The sequence below is a fragment of the Cucumis sativus genome, chromosome 1 (assembly GCF_000004075.3).
Source record: "Cucumis sativus cultivar 9930 chromosome 1, Cucumber_9930_V3, whole genome shotgun sequence".
In the NCBI taxonomy this organism is placed as follows: domain Eukaryota; kingdom Viridiplantae; phylum Streptophyta; class Magnoliopsida; order Cucurbitales; family Cucurbitaceae; genus Cucumis; species Cucumis sativus.
This window is the reverse complement of record NC_026655.2, coordinates 17,063,849-17,081,082: the sequence shown is the minus strand read 5'-3', so window position 1 is coordinate 17,081,082 and position 17,234 is coordinate 17,063,849. Positions and strand designations below refer to the sequence as shown.

Below are 17,234 nucleotides of genomic sequence, written 5' to 3'. Positions count from 1 at the left end.
GAAAAATGGAAAATTGGAAAGATAGAGTGGGTGGGGGCGTGCGTGGTGGGGAGTAAGAGGTCACGTGTGTGAATACGTAGGGGAAGTGGTGATTGGTTGAGTGTCAGATTTTTAAGGACGCTTATTAAATGAGTCACGTGAACAAGAAAGGTGCCTCCCTCCTCCACCATTTTGACAACAATCTCCCACTCTATCCCTCCTCTATTGGCTGCACGTAGCTTTTACGGACCCACACGGTGGAAGTTGTCGTGACCACCGGACCCCATGCCTTTGATTCAACGGTGATCCCTGAACCTTCTTCAATATATTTAGAAGCCCATGCGATGGCGACTAAGTCAATTTCTTATGCCTATTTTTCTATTTTCTATTTTCTCTTTTTTCTTTCTCGATTTCTCTATTTCTCTTATTGATGAAGGCAAAGTGTGTGTTCCGTACTTCATCTCTTCTATCAACAACAACCTGCTTCCCACCTTCACATTTTCTATCTTTTTCCTTTCCCATTCCCACATCCACCTTTACAATTTCATATTCTATATAATTCTCAGCTTTTCATTTATTTTATTCATTCATCCAAATTCCATCAATCATCTTTTAACCATTCTAATTATTTTACATCTATCTTCCATTTATTCTAAGAGACTAATCTTTTCACTATAAAAACTAACACCCAAACCAATTTTAGCTTCATATCTTCTAATGTCTTACCAACATTAATCAAATGATGAGCTTGGTTAAAGAAAACAATCATCTATGCAACTTTAGTCTTTTTTAATTAAGAATGAACAAGAATACTTATACAAAATTCAGAGGATAATTTTTTTTTTAACATATTAACCAACGATAATCATGGGTTGGTACATTCAAATAGATAATATTAAATAAAATCTTCATACAATAATCACCCCTTAAAAAACCTTGACTTTACAACTCACATAGTCTTAAAACATCCAACCTAGTCCATTAAATTATTGTTGGTCATAATACCAAAGAGGAATAAACCAACGAGACAGAAGAAAGAAGAGGATGATTGAAATGGTTAATTCCCCACATCTTTATCGACAAACCCCACACATGAATTTTCCTCCTCTTGGGCACTCTTCTCAATAGAAGCAATAGTAGCGCAAGTGCCGTAACCATCTTTTGGAACACTTGATTATTTTTCATCTCCCAAACCTTCCATTCATCAATTACAACCATCTTCAACTCTAGAAGCGAAACTGGATCAAATATCAATGGTAATATCAAGGCTAATTATTATAGATTTGGATGCAAAATGAAACTCTTAAAACATTAAATCCTATCCCATCAATTGAAGTCATTTTAATTGACTAATTAAATAGTATTGATATTGTAGTATTACAAATAGATGACAGAAGTGTACAAAAAGTATGAATATGATCTCCATTTCTATAAATCTCACACCAAACAATATTTATATCACATTCAATTCCCTTATGCCAAAATTATTAGAAAAGAAAAAACCAATAGAGTGAAGGAGACGAAGGAGGTTACATAAAAATTGATTTCAATATGTTAATTGATTTATTGTTTCTAAAAATGGAAGCTTCCAATCATCGAAGAGACGACAAATAAATAAAAGAATTGTCATAGTCAAAATTTAGCACTATCACCTGATACGGACAATCCTGGCCATTCATTTTCAATTTCATTTTCCACACCTTTTCCATCGTCCAATTATAACGAGGAATCTTCCAAAATGGACCCCACCCATTGCCAAACGTTCCTTTCTTTTCATTCTACCGTCCGTCCTTCCCCTTGTGGGGTACGGCGTACACACTTCCATGTCAAAGCCCATTTCTCAACTCTGCCCCAAATTCGGCCCATCACAGAACCATTCCCCATTAAATTCTTCCCAACATATTTTTGTCACTTTTTAAAGCCTTTAATATTTACTATTTTCCTCTAAATCCATTAAAAAATGAAAAAGTAAAGGGACAATCCAAGATCACTAATTGAAAACACAGATTCATAGTCATGGTGATGGAACCAACCTTATGAATTTGAAATTCATATTATGTAAATTACATTCACATTCACATTATGATTAGAAATTGAAATAATTTTAGAATCTTACTCCATCAACATGTTGTAAGAAAAATAAACGTATTCCAAAAATATCCTCAATACAAAATCTTTTCAATTTGTCAATAATATTATATCCTAGTAGTCCTAACAAGTAGCAAAAACTAGTTGGATACAAGACAATATAGTATGAAAAATCTTAAACTAATGGTCCTATATATATATATATTCAAATTTGCCACAGAAATGAAATTAAAACCAGTGGTTGGACATAAATAGAGGAACATATAGGCCGTGTTTATTTGAGTGGCTTTTAGTACGCAAATGATCGATGTTGATAAGATATTAAACTCTTCTGAGATACATGTGCTTAAAGAAAAAAAAAAATAATCTTACATTCTCCTACTTTAAAATGTAATTTCATGAGACTTATGGTTTAGATATATAATAAAAGTGATTGCATTTATGTAAAAGAAAAATAAAAACTATATAAGAGTGAAGAGTTGATATGTGCATTTGGTTGGTTTATAGGGTGTAGATCAGCTTATATATATTAAGTTGGACACGTGGCATGATACCCACCTCACATTAAATGGAAAAGAAACACACATACTTTTTTGCAATTAAAAAAAATTATGAAAAGAAAGAATTTAGCACGTGTTATAAAATATAAATAATACATTGGAGGATAGTTTATAAATAGAATTAAGGTGCCGTCCTTTTATATATTAATAATGAAATGTGGATTCTTACATCACTCCCCCATGGGCCCCTACGTTTCTCTATAAACCATATGACCAAAACCAATCAAAATACATACAACCTCCACCCCTTACTATATATATATATATCCTTGGTCGACCGAAGTCGATTTTCGATTAAACAATTATCGAACTAACTATGGTTAATTTACTATATTCAATCCAACATCCATAGTTAAAGAATAAAAGTCAACTAATTGGTTTTGTTCTTTTTTTTTTTTTAATTTTTCTAAATCGACATTCACCTTGTTAGTGTAAACTTTTGTTTCATAATTACTTTACATTAAAACTCTAATATGGTATAAAACAATAAGGGTTAAGATCTTTGAACTAGATGATTTTACAAATTAAATTTAGTTTAAAAATAACATATGTACCTTGATCCATGAATAATCTTATTGAAGAATTGTGTTTCTCTCACGTTTCATTTCAACCTTCCTTTAGAACTTAATTAGATTTCTTGGTGGAGAAGAATAAACTATTTAATGAGGTAGTGAGAGGACCAACCCCTGAAGTTCTATTTATTGACATCACCTATTATAGTGAATTAGGATATTATCTTTTTACATAATTGACCTAATAAAATAATAGACTCAAAAGAGATAAAATAACATATAATGCATATGTGTCACATTAATAATATTATTATATTTAAAATAAATCCAACATTGTCCCACTTGATCCATTGACATTATTTATCATATACGTTCATAGACACAATGCGCAAAATTAAATTTCGTCGTAACATTTCATGTTAAGTCAAAGAAACCACTAAAGAATCATGGCGGTTATACAACATTACATTGACATACTCCCTTTCATGATCTATAATAAACATAATCAATAACATGATCTATAATAAATATAATCAATAACGGTCTAACAATAATAAGTGTCTTTATCAAAGTTATGTTCTGTTTAACATAATTCATTTATGTATATACTAATTATAAGAACAGGACCATGAGATGAAATTAGAAACAATAAATAAATAAGCTTCTAAGTGTCAAATAACATAATCTTGATTTTAATAATAATATCTATTGATGGTCATACGTTCAACATGATCATTGATCGTCTTTTGTGGCATCCTTTAATTAGTAGATATGCAATCATAAGTTTAGTGCTAATGTGTTTGATTGGACACTACTCTTTGTTTTTTAACTTCTTCTTTAACAACAAAGTATTTTAAATCCATAAGTTTAGCACCTTTAGAATACCTGTCGTTTTTTTAGAAGAAAACTAATGCAGATTTATCACAATAAATTCTCAACAGCTTGGCAATACTGTCGACAATTCCAAGTCTTTAGATAAAGTTATGCATCCATAAACCATGAATTGTAGCCTCAAAGCATGTTACAAATTCAACCTCCATAGTGGATGCAACAACAATACATTGTTTCACACATTTTCATGAAGTTGCTCCTTTAGCTAATAAGAACAACTAGCCAAAAATGAATTTTCATTTATCCACATACCCGACAAAATCTAAACCTGAATGTCCAATCACCTTAAGATGATCAGATCTCTTGTAAGAAATCATATAAAATAAGGATTATAATTAAACTCTTACTCCCACGAATCCTTATGGATACATCAATTAACGGTGTTTTCTTTAAAACCAAAAAATGTGATGGTATCATTGTACTTAAGATACCATTGTCTGGAAGCTTGTTTAAATCCATGTATTGACCTCTTTAATTTACACATCATATGTTCCTTTCCTTCAACCACAAAACCTTTGGTTGATCCAAGAACACTTCTTCATCTAAATTCCTATTTGGAAAGGCAATTTTCACATTCATTTTATGGAACTCTAAATCATAATGAGCTACTAAAGCCAAAATAATGTTGGATCGGTATGGCAACCCTAGAGGGGGGTGAATAGGGTTTAAATAAACTTTTTGACAAATAAAAAGTAAAATCAACTAATTAGATACTTTTTAAATTTAAATAAAGAACTTTGTAAACTTTGTTAGATAACAAGATTGATAAAAATATATGAATGGAAGTATGCAATCAAACTCAACCAATAAGAGTATGTAACTAAAATTAAATTAAAAAATAATTAGAAAAGAGTTAGAGAAGAAGACACCGTAATTTTATAGTGGTTCGGTTAAACTCAACCTACGTCCACTTTCCCAAGCACCTCTTGGGATTTTGATTGAAAATCTTCTTTGGACTCTTTCCACGGATTTGAGCCGAACCGATTTTTGTTCCTTTTTCGGGTTCAATAGCAAACCCGATCCTTTCCACGGGTTAGGATCCAACCGTTACAATATGTTGAAGTTTTTAAATCACACAAAAGAAAATTTTCTAAAAGAGTGAGTATACAATTTGAAGCTCACAATACAATAAGAAGCTCTCAAGAATAAGATGAAAAGAATAAAAATTGGAAGCTTTAGAGAGAATAACAATGTTGGTTTTTTGCTTGAGGATTGTAAATATTTTTTTATGATCTTGTGTAAATGTGAAGTATTTAAAAAGAGAGGAAAGATAAATTCAAAATCATTTGGGTCATTAGATATAAGTAAAAGAAAAATGAATGGTTGAGATTTAAACTTAATTAGCCGTTAGACACAATACAAATAATAATATAATAATATGTCTTTTCAAAATACTTTGTTTAAAAAGAAATCAATAAAGCAACTTCACCATCTTTTAAACAACTAGCCGTTAGACACAAGGAAAAATAATAATATTAAAATCATTTTCTTTTTAAATTCATTTTCTTTATAAAAGCCAATAAAACATAACAAAAAGCCACATTTGTTACTCCTTCGTTGCTCCAAGTGGCTTTCTCTAATTGGTTCAAATTGAATGCTTGGTCGCCACGTCACCATCTCGGGTATTTTTCCGTTAACCTTCTTTTAGCAATATTTTCTTCATTTGAACTTCGATTTGAGTGATTCAAGAGGCGTTAGAATCATTTTTCCAAGCTCTACGATATGGTCTATTCAAATTAATAAAATTGTCAATAAAAAATCAGATTTGTTATCATCAAAACATAAATTAATTGAATAATTAAAATAAATTAATTTGAGATTAAGGGCAAAAAAGCCAACAAAAAATTCTTAATAAGTCTTTCTTTTAGACAAGAGAAAGGTCTCTTTTGTTGAGATTTATGTCATAAAACTTGTAGATTGTAAATATAATCCATTGACCGTTATTGATAAGTGTTATTATTATAATTTCAATACATGTTATTGATTATATTATTAATGCTGTCTTAATAACCCAAATCCAATAAACTAACATTCTAAGCTGTTTGATGAGTCTTGAACAATATGTAAATACATATAGAGATCAATGTTCGAGATCAACTTAAACAGTCTATAGTATAGAGATAATGTTGGGTACCGGATCCTGGTAACACTATGGATACGGGTCACTTTTTATTTGATACAAACACAATGATCTAATGTGTTCGTATAATTGACATGTGAGTGTGGATATCTTATGCAATAAGTTTGCATAAGATCAGACCGCGAAATAGTAACCACTAGATGTAACTCTGTTAACTAGTTAGATTTCTATTTCATTAGGATGACCTATGTAACTTAGTCTTAATCCTGAGTGTATTATGAACTTCTATTCACGAGTGATTGTCCTTTGATTTATACGGGTGAGAATGGTCAGACCGCCGACTCAATAAGCTTATCATTTTAGGAACAAAACTGAGTAAGGAGCTGGGAACATAATTACACAAGATGAAATTTACTCATTCCCTACTTTAGGGTAAGTAGATAAATGTTCTCTAGGATGTCTCTACGACTTAAACAAAAGGGCCCTACCATCTCTATGACATGAGAGAGGTTTTTGTTTATTAGTACAACCATAAACAAGTTGTTCATTAGAGGAGCACAGATATTTAAGGATTAGAGGTAACCCATGGGTAAAACAGTAATTTAACCTAACTAGTGTTACAAACACTTGTGAAGGATTATCTTACTATTACTGGTCTATATCCGTAGACACATAAATATGTATATAGTGAGAAGAGTTCAGTTGTGAGTATTTAGTGAATTGTACACATAATTAACGAATATCGATTAATGTGGTTAATGAGTTTAGCCAATTAATCTTAGCTCGTAAAATGTGATAAGATTTATTTATATTGGTTGTAATTTGAAATGTTCAAATTTACTTTTGAAATTAGTATAATGTATAGTGATCATTACAATAAAATTTTTATCAGACTTTATTGTATAAATTTAATTTTGGATATGATTCAAAATTAATATATGAAATATAAAATATTTAAATGAGTTTAAATATTAATTTAATGTGAATTGGATTCATATTAAAAATATTAAAATTATTGGTTATGAGAGAAATTTATATTTGAATATGATTCAAATTTAACTTAAGTTAAATATAAGATATTTAATTTAGTTATTAATTAATTGAAGAATTAATTAATAATTTATTTTAATATTATTTAATTAAATTAATATAAAACTATAAAATATTTGAAAGATATTATTTAAATGAAATATTAATTAAATATGATTTAATTAATTATTAACTAATTAATTAGTGGTTAATTAATAGAATCTCATAATTCTCGTATCTCATGGAGGAAATAGAGTTATAAATATGCAGAATAAAAACAAATTTTCTTAACCAAAATAAAACAAATAATTTTGCTTTTCTGCTAGAGTTTCTCTAAAAAAATTTCTAAACTTTTTCCATCCAATTGATTCTCACAAACCAATTTCCTCTCAAAGGATAAGAAGGTCTACAATGGATGATGTTCCAATTTGGAGATTTATTTTGTAGAATCAGAGACGTAAAACAAGTAATTTTTTCTTTCTCAAATATAATCTATTAGAAACATGCTTAGCCTTTTAAGTCTTAATAAGAAAACTAGTTTCTTAATTATTTTTGTCAATGTACTAGTATTTTGGGATTCCCAAATTAATTTGAGGAATGATTTTGTAAAATATTCTGCTGCCATAAAGCTTTTATCCCTTCGTCTTTGTAGCTAATGCCATCTTTTTTAATATAAACATTGACAATAAGTCTAGCCTTATATTGTTCAATATTGCCATTTGAGTCAAGTTTGGTCTTAAAAGACTCATTTACACCCAACTCTTTTACTTCATTTAGGTAATTCTATGAGGTCCTAGACTTCATTATCATTAATTGATTTTAACTCTTTTTTCATGACATTTAACCACTTCGCATAATTATCTTCTTTAATGGCTTATAAAAACAAAATTGGATAATTAATAATACTTAAGTCAAACTATGACTCAGACAAATAAACCACATAGTCATAAAAGATAGGTGATCTTCTTTGTCTTACAAATCTTCTTAACTCTATTTCTTGTGGTCTCTTAGTTATAAGTTCATTTGTTATAACATCACTATGTGTTTGACCATTAATTTGTTTTCTTGTGGATTGTTAACACAATCAACAACTACAAGAACAACAACTTGAGAAGAACTTATAGATGAAGGAATTTTCCCCATATAACTTCTTGAATTTTCACTTTACGTGGTTCCAAACTCCTATTTATTATGTCATTCTCAATGAACTTTACATTTCCAGTTTCAACTATTCTCATACTATGGTTAGGACAATAAAATCTATACCCTTTTAATTTTTTGGACAACCAATGAAGAAACCACTAGTTGTTCTTCAATCCTGTTTCTTTTAGTGTGGATTATAAATTCTTACTCCCGCTTGACAACCCCAAACATGCAGGTGCTTTAAACTAGGTTTCCTTTCTATCCATAGTTCAAAAGATGCCTTTGGAACTCACTTACTAGGAAACATGTTTAATAAATATTAAGCGGTACTTAATGCATACCTTCACAAGAACACATGTAAAGACGAATTAATTAACATGTTTCTAACCATATTCATTAATGTATAATTATGCCTTTCTGCAACAACATTTTATTGTGGTGTTCCTGATTTTGTGTATTGAGCATATATACCATGACTTTTTTCTAGAAATTTAGCAAATGTGTCAAAACAATGTGCTTTCTCATCATATTTTCCATAAATTTGATAAAATCCTTGACATTTTCAATATTGTAATTGTGTACTTGATATTGTGCCACAGTCATTCACATAAACATTAGACTCAATCTATTTGATCTTCCCAAGCTTCATAAAAATATCTATCCTCATCACTGTTAGGAAAAGTAAGTGCAACAAGATTTTCATCTAAGAGTGTCAAAACTTCAAGATGGAATTGGATTTATTCGCACCAATCAAGAGAAATTGAGTCCATTAAACTTGATAATAGACGTAGTATGGAAAATGAGGAGAAACAAAAGCAGATGCTACAATTACAAAATGTTTACATGCTTACACATTATTGCTTTAAAAAATAAACATAAACATACAACACAAATTCATATAACATTAAATATTTCAATCGTAGAGTTTTAGTTTTCAAGTAAAGGTGATGGTGCTGTTTTTTGTAATATAGAAAGCGATTTTCTAGGGCTTGTCCTTCGTAAATTGATTTTTTAAAAAATAAATCTTGAATTGTACACAATTTATAGAAAATTTTTAATACTCATTTGAGACACCAACTCAAAACGTTCGCACGTATTTATCATTTTAAATTCTTATGTATCATTGTACTTCACATATAAAAAAAACACTGCTTCATCTAAAATTTAAATTACAATATATTTTTCACATAAGTGAAATATATGTATGTATGAGTGTAATGTGGAAAAAAGGAAAAGATAGGTTAGGTCATCAAGTGTTTGTGGCTTTTTATGTTAAATATTGTAGGTTAGAGTTTATTGTGCATGTATCTTGTTTGTTAGGATTGTTATATAAAAAGTTCCACAACTATCACTATTTGTACGAAAACTTTTGGGTAAAGGCTAAAAGTAAAGCTGTGATGGTTTTTTATTCTCGAAGTTGACAATATTATACCATTGTGGAGATATCTAAAAAGAATGATATCACTAGCGACAAACCTTAACTTAGTCATATGTTGGTGAAATCTTCAAGTGTCGAACAAAGAAATGGTGACCTTCACAAGTTGCATAGTGATTGTGTATCCATTCATGGTTGAGCTTTCAAATAGGCATTGATAGCACTAAAAAATGTGCTATTTAATCTTGCTTAATTCGAGATAATTTTATGATTTTTACATTTCAATTTGATTATTTTATAGGTTTCGAGAGTCACATAGATGGAATTGACCATTAGGTAGAAAATGGAGTTAAAATTGATCAATTCAAAGTCCAAATAAATAAATTAGACTAAAAAGACTGTAGAGTTATTTTATTACACTTAGGAAGAAACATTGGAACGAGAGAACTCTAAATTAACTAAGTAAATAACATAAAAAGAAAATATAGATCATCATAAGATTCAACAATCGTATTAATAAAATAACTTAAAAAAATTAATTTAATTTATTAATTAACTACATTAATTTTTTATTTAAACGACAAAATTGCCTTATAATGAAATGACAAGGTTGAAACAAAAAATGTCTCATCATCCGTGCTTTTATATACACTATAAATATTCATAGAAATTAAAGAGGTTAAGTTTATGTGATTAACACACTATATCATCTTCTTCTATTTTCTATGTTACTTAAGGAAATAAGAAAAAAAAGCAAGTAATAAATAATGTTGTCTTATTCTTGAGCATGCATAACTAGGAAGGTGAGTTAGGGCCTAGGGGTATCAAGAAATTAACGGCAACTTTGCCACTTTACCCTCTTTTTATATGCATTCGATCTTCTCAAATATAAGTATTTGATAAACAAGTTTGTTTAATATACTCTTAGTTGTTGGATAGTGTTTATCGTTAATAGAAGGATTTTGGTGTAGTTTGAATGATTGTTAATTTGAAGAAAAAGAAAAAGAAAAAGAAGAAGAAGAAGAAGGGTTGTTGACAACAACATGTAACTAAAACGTGCAACCGTACAAGCAAACTACTTTTACCAACCTTTATATGGCTCTCCCTATCCTATCATATGTTGAATCAAATAATACATTAACCTTCCCAACCTATTTGATGTTGCATATTTAATTCTATACCCTTTTTTCTTTCTTTCAAATTTTCAATTACAATTTAAATAAATCTTCCAACCACTTTTTAAACATCACTGCAAATCTGTAGAGTAACAACATTTCAAACCTATACACTCTACTAACTTGTTGTCTTTTTGTCTTTTTGTGTTACGGTCTTTCATTCCAAAGTATTGACTAAACTAAGTTTTGTTAGAGAAGAAAATTAGATTTCTCTATTTTGATTGACATGATTTCGTTTAGGAGTTGATTCAAAGGTGAGTTGGACATGTTTTGAAATATAACAAATGATGAAGAAGTAGACGATTGATATTAGCCTCAAGTTCTGATACCAACTTTATGCATTTGAAACGAAGGAAAATAAGAAAGAACAATCTAGAGAATTTTTTTACAAGGGATTTTATTCAAAGATTATAGTTATAATGTTTTCACGAATGATGAAGGCAAACATAATGCATACACCTAAAAAAATGAGAAAAAAAAAATCAACCAAATTCTGTTCTACTATTGAGAAAGTTATAATAAACTTTGAACATAAAAAAACTTTTAGAAAGCTTCTTAACTTCTAGAAAGCTTGTTTAGATATTGCCCAATAAGCTCCACATGAGTATGAGTTATCAGTTTGACAAATATGACATTGATCATCGTTATCTTTAATAGTTTAGTCAATCGACTTTATAAGTTTTTAAGGTTGTTAACAATTAAAGTTTAGAGTTTGGTGGAAGAATTTGATAGTCTTAATGTATGGTTTAATAGTATGGTAGATACAAGAGGATTAAGATAACTAATTGGAGTATTAGCGATGAGAATGTGATATTTGACGAGTTAACATTTTTTAAAAAGATGAAGGTATTTATTAGTGTTACTTTGCATAGTGTCATCAAATTTATTTTGGTTTCTTGTTCCTCTTTTGAGAATGCCCTCCTTCTTCTATCAAACCCATTATTTTCGATCATACTTCGGTTGCTTCCTTGTCTTCTCATTTCTTCCTCGCCCTTCATAGCCCCATTTTCCGCTTTTAACTGCTCCTTCTCCCGCGATTAACTCAATTCCAGTAAGTTTCTCACCCGGAATATCCCTTCTTTGCTCCTCCGATTCTTCTTCTTCCTGCTGCTCCTCACATTTTCCTTCTAATTACTAAACCAATTTTTTACGATTTATGCTTTCCTCTGCTCTCAGATTCTCCTGTCGGTTGTTTCTGATCAATTTTCCCTGCTACTCTTTCAAAATTTCGGTATCTATGCTGAAAAACAAGAAGAATATTAAGAAGATTGTGTTTCATGAAGAGAAATTGAGTGCGTAGCGGAATAAGGATTTGCACAAGGCTGAGCTGTATGATTCCAATTCAATTTCAAGCTCCGCCGTTCAATTAACGCTAATTTGGGTTATGGAATAGAATAATTGAGGATTTTGTTTTTTCTTATTTGATGACTCCTTGTTGAGTTGAGTCGATTGAGGTTTTTTTGTGCGTCATGTTGGATGGTTGTTCTTAGTTGAGAACTATCGAGGAGTTTGTTTTCTTCTGGGAAGTACGATCATGAAGCGACTTACTAGAAAAGTTGGGAAGTATGAGGTGGGGAGGACCGTTGGGGAAGGGACGTTTGCCAAGGTTAAGTTTGCATGTAACACGGAGACGGGGGAGGGTGTGGCCATGAAAGTATTGGCCAAAAGTAGCATTCTCAAGCACAAAATGGTACAACAGGTAGTTACTTACCTGAATTCTTCATAAATGTCTGGGAGGATTTAATGTCATAGTGCTGCCTAATGAGTATTATTGCCATGTTCATATAAAAATTCAGCATATGCACTTGTATTATTAATCCAAACTCGATGCTGTACCAATTGTATTATTAATCCGAGCTTGTTGGGCATCCCTTTTTTGTTCAACTGTACATCATGAAATCTATTTTAACCCCACTTTCCCTTAAGTGAATTAGAAACCGGATATATAACCTATTATGGAGGTAACGGTAAGACACATGGATTCACTACTCACTTGAAGATTCACATTGCCTATCACTCTATTAGGGAAGTCATGAGAATATACCAAGGATTATCTATATGAGGTGATGGCTTTTGCCATGGTTTAAGCTCAAACATGATCTCAGAGTTTTAGATACCCAGTATTTCCACCTGAATGAAAACTACACAGAAATCAAGAAATGAACAAACTCAGAGTTTTGAATTCAATACGCCTGCAACCTTCATGTCTGGAAGGATACTGCTATTGCTTATATGCAATAAAACTTGCCCTTTGCTTCATGTTATAACTATTTTGTTAATTTAATTTTTATTTTGTAAATTCTCTTTCAGATTAAGAGGGAGATATCAATAATGAAAATTGTCAGGCATCCACATATTGTCCGACTGCATGAGGTACTGCCATGGCTTTATGACAGTTTCAAATAACTTGTAGGATTTATGTTAATTAGTTTCCTGCTATTGGCATCTTTCATGATATCTCCCCCTAAATTTCAGGTGTTGGCTAGCCGGACAAAGATATATATTATTCTTGAGTTTGTCTCAGGAGGTGAACTATATGATAAAATAGTATGGCTTTCCTGCTTAAATAATTGAACACTATTATCACCTTCCTTGTATAAGATTGACGAGTATCAGAACTGTCTAATTATGATTATATATAATTGATCTGCCCAGGTTCTTCAAAAGAAGCTCCCAGAAATTGAGTCTAGACGATACTTTCATCAGCTGATAGATGCAGTTGCTCATTGTCACAGCAAGGGTGTGTACCACAGGGACCTTAAGGTGCAGAACTTTTAAATAGAGAATCTTGTTTAGATGTTCACAGTTATAGCAGAAAAAATGTTTCATATGTTCTGTTCCTAATTAATAACTTATTTCCTTGGTGTAGCCTGAAAACCTTCTTCTTGATGATGATGGAAATCTGAAAGTTTCCGACTTTGGACTGAGTGCACTGTCTCAAAAAGTATTGTGACAGTTATCTTGAATGATAGTAATTTTGTCAATAGTTATAACTTATATGCACATTACTCATTTCTCTAACCTATTCTGATTTGTTGCTGATCAGGGTGTTGACCTCCTTCACACGACATGTGGAACTCCTAATTATGTTGCACCCGAGGTACATTATCCATAAGCAATGTCAAAGTATAAGTACAAGTTAAAGACTCATGATTCGTGAGTTTTAAAGATTGTGCAGGATGTGAGAACATCCTTGCCCCAATGCATGTACTGTACATTGTTAAAATGCTCTTAAGTAGGTGGTTCCATTCATTTGGTCTGAATCATTGGACTTTTGTTTCTTTCTTCTAGGAATGTGTTCATGTTTACCTATCATTTTGTTTTTTAAATCATTATGTAAGCTGCTTCTTGCAGGTGCTTGGTGGTCAGGGTTATGATGGTGCAGCTGCAGATATATGGTCATGTGGAGTCATCCTCTATGTACTAATGGCTGGCTATCTTCCATTTTCAGAGATGGACCTTCCCACCCTAAACATGAAGGTCTGTTTCCAATCTTTACATCACCATAGTTTCCTCAGAATCGAATGACTAGCTCATGTCTATAATTAAGAATACCATTATGCCTGATACAAAAAATGCTTTTTAGGTTCCAACATCTACAACATTTATCCAATTAATGAAATATGGTGTTTTTTTTTTTTTAATCTTTTCTGTAATGATGTACTGGAGGTTGAGAAGCATGCACGGATGAACTGATTTTTGTATGCAATAGATGATGGTTCGACACTTTCACTACTGTAAATGAAAAGTTTCTAACAACTTCATTTCTGATGTATAGATAAATGCAGCAGAGTATTCCTGTCCCTATTGGTTTTCACCTGGTGCAAAGTCCTTGATACAGAAGATCCTTGATCCAAATCCTAAAGCTGTGAGTTTTTTTTTTTTTGTTTCAGAGATTTTGTTGCCGCTTCTCCAATTGTGAGATTTTTGGTTCTCTATAAATCAACGAATTCAATCATCATTAATAGTGTACTATTTTGGAATTTCATGTCTTGAACTGTAATTTGTATCTTGGGTAGGGTTTTTGGTTTTAATGATGTATCATTATTCTGCCGAATGTTGGAAACATTTGTCATGTTGGGTGAGTTCACGTGAAAGTTTGGCATTTATCATTCTTTGTGGAGTACTTAAATAAAGAAAAAGCAGCCACCATAGCATGTGGGATTTAGTATCTGTGTATTGTTTAAAAATTTCACCAGAGGTTCTCATTTATGTCCTGCAGCGAATTCGAATTGAAGAAATTAGAAAAGATCCATGGTTCAGAAGAAACTACATCCCTGCTAAACTTGGAGAAGATGAGGAAGTAAACTTAGATGATGTTCGGGCTGTTTTTGATGACATTGAGGTTGGTTTTTGTTTCCTTTATAGTTTAGGATTTTTCATCTCTCCAAAATGAAAACATTTAGGGATAATATACAACAATGAGCACTACTTGAACCTGCCAGAACCCACCCTTCCTTATAGGAGAGAGCAGTTTGATATAAAACAAATGGCCAAACTATATGTTAGGTACTAGATATTTAGTATGATGTTAGTTAAGGGGTATAAGAGAAAATCAGATAGATAGGAAGTTACTGTAGTTATCGTGTAAAGGTGATTACTAGTAGTTACTGTGTAAGTTTGTTTACCACTTGTTATAAATAGAGGGCGGGTAAGTGAGAGTAAAGGAGGTTATTCTGTGCAGTGATCTAAGGCTTGGGTGAGAGTACTCAAGAGGGAGGTTCCAAGTGGCTTATATTTGGGTTTATCTTGTATTTCTTACAGTTACATTATAATAAATTTAGATCTTGATCTTGTTATGAAGTATGCTAATGCTATACAGTAATGTTTAAATTGTTTTTTTGGATCTTTTTAATCATTGCATATAACCACATTTTTTTATGGAGCATACTATACTGAATTTTCTGTGCAACGAAATGCTTTCTTCCTTTTTCTAATTGCTTAGCTTGTGTTACTTGACCTTGTTAATATTTACATGTTTTTCATGCATATTTGTGCACTAAATTATTTCTTTTCACTCACATCAGGACTTGCCATTTTGCAGGATGAATATGTAGCCGATCAAACAGAAAAAAGTGATGATGGTCCTTTGATAATGAATGCATTTGAGATGATAACATTATCTCAAGGATTAAATCTGTCACCACTATTTGATCGGCGACAGGTTAGATCATGTCAAGCTTTTTTTTTATTTTTTTTCCTTCTTTTTCTTCTTCATTTTTGGCATAGAATGTTGAGCTCCATAGTATTTTCCTCTCATGCCATAATGTGACCATCTCGTATTTTATACCTACTTGTTGGAACTTTGACATTGACCAATTTTCTCATCTCATTCTTTTCTCTTGAAAATTTTCCATGACAGGACTATATAAAGCGGCAAACACGTTTTGTTTCTCGTAAACCTGCTAGCTTTATAATGTCTAGCATTGAAGCAGTAGCAGAAGCAATGGGATTAAATGTCCAGACACGTAATTTCAAGGTACGCTTTTATTCTTCCCTCATGACGAATAAAGTGTAGTACTATGATATAGTTTTGGAATTAAATATTAATTTCAATTTCAATTTTCTTCACAGACAAGGTTGGAAAGAAGGACCGGATACAGGGTTGCACAGTTTGCCGCTGTGCTGGAGGTAATCTCACAGACATGATGATAGATAATCCAAGGTTTTATAAATTTCTTAGAAACTTGTTATTTCTGGGTTTTAGATTTATGAGGTGGCACCATCCCTTTTTATGGTGGATGTCCGCAAAGCTGCCGGAGATACTCTAGAATATCACAAGGTAATTTCATACAATTAGACATCGATGCTCAAAAAGATATAGGGAGGTTTAAATCCTACGTATACACTTCACTTTTTTGTTTGTGTGACCTTGTAGTTCTACAAGAATTTCTGTGGTAAGCTAGAAAACATAATCTGGAAACCATCTGAGAGTGTGGGAAACTGAAGCCCTGCTTGGTTACTAACTGATTCCATGGAGCAAATGAACAAACACACTTAATCAAAGATGCAGCAGAGGATCATGAAGGTTCACTTTCTCTATGATCTGAATTTTGTATATGCTGTTATGATATAACTCAGGAAGTGTGGAATTCTCATCATTCCTGCGTTTAAAGGTTCCGTCACAGGAGAAGAAAAAGAATAAGAAAAGAACTGGTTGAGTGTGAGAAAGTGAAAATGCATCCTTAGGAAATTTGCCTTGGATTGTACAGAATGTGATTGAAAGTAAATTTAGAATCTTTTGCTGTGAGCTGTTGAACGTAAATTTGTTAATAACTAACTAATAGTCCTTTATAAACTATATTTTCTTTACATGTCTCAAATAATCCTTTTTCCAATACTATAAAGAAAATTTAATAAAGGAATATTTTGATTTTAAATGCCATGATATTCTTCTTCCTG

The 17,234-nt window shown here is 31.4% G+C and overlaps 1 protein-coding gene across 3 annotated transcripts; it reads left to right on the top strand.

Moving 5' to 3' along the window:
* The first annotated feature begins 11,693 nt into the window (after positions 1-11,693).
* LOC101203676 (CBL-interacting serine/threonine-protein kinase 24) lies at positions 11,694-17,175 on the top strand. 3 transcript variants are annotated; one of them, XM_011661523.2, is made up of 15 exons: positions 11,694-11,883; positions 12,009-12,531; positions 13,143-13,205; positions 13,308-13,379; positions 13,488-13,595; positions 13,702-13,776; positions 13,879-13,932; positions 14,187-14,312; positions 14,611-14,700; positions 15,055-15,177; positions 15,877-15,996; positions 16,195-16,311; positions 16,407-16,463; positions 16,540-16,614; positions 16,711-17,175. In XM_011661523.2, exons 2-15 carry the CDS (start codon positions 12,367-12,369, stop codon positions 16,777-16,779), a joined length of 1,314 nt encoding a protein of 437 aa, XP_011659825.1. In that variant the 5' UTR covers positions 11,694-11,883; positions 12,009-12,366; the 3' UTR covers positions 16,780-17,175. The 3 variants fall into 3 exon arrangements, with proteins under 3 accessions (XP_011659825.1, XP_011659826.1, XP_011659824.1); XM_011661524.2 differs by having other exon boundaries at positions 11,711-12,531; positions 13,308-13,359; XM_011661522.2 differs by having other exon boundaries at positions 11,711-12,531.
* Positions 17,176-17,234: the final 59 nt, after the last annotated feature.

What these genes read in the sequence shown, in the direction of transcription:
- LOC101203676 (XM_011661523.2), top strand. Translation starts at nt 12,367, where the DNA reads ATGAAGCGACTTACTAGAAAAGTTGGGAAGTATGAGGTGGGGAGGACC. An exon ending in TGAGTGCACTGTCTCAAAAA is followed by an intron (nt 13,777 to 13,878) that starts GTATTGTGACAG and finishes GTTGCTGATCAG; the next exon opens with GGTGTTGACCTCCTTCACAC. An exon ending in CACTATTTGATCGGCGACAG is followed by an intron (nt 15,997 to 16,194) that starts GTTAGATCATGT and finishes TTTCCATGACAG; the next exon opens with GACTATATAAAGCGGCAAAC.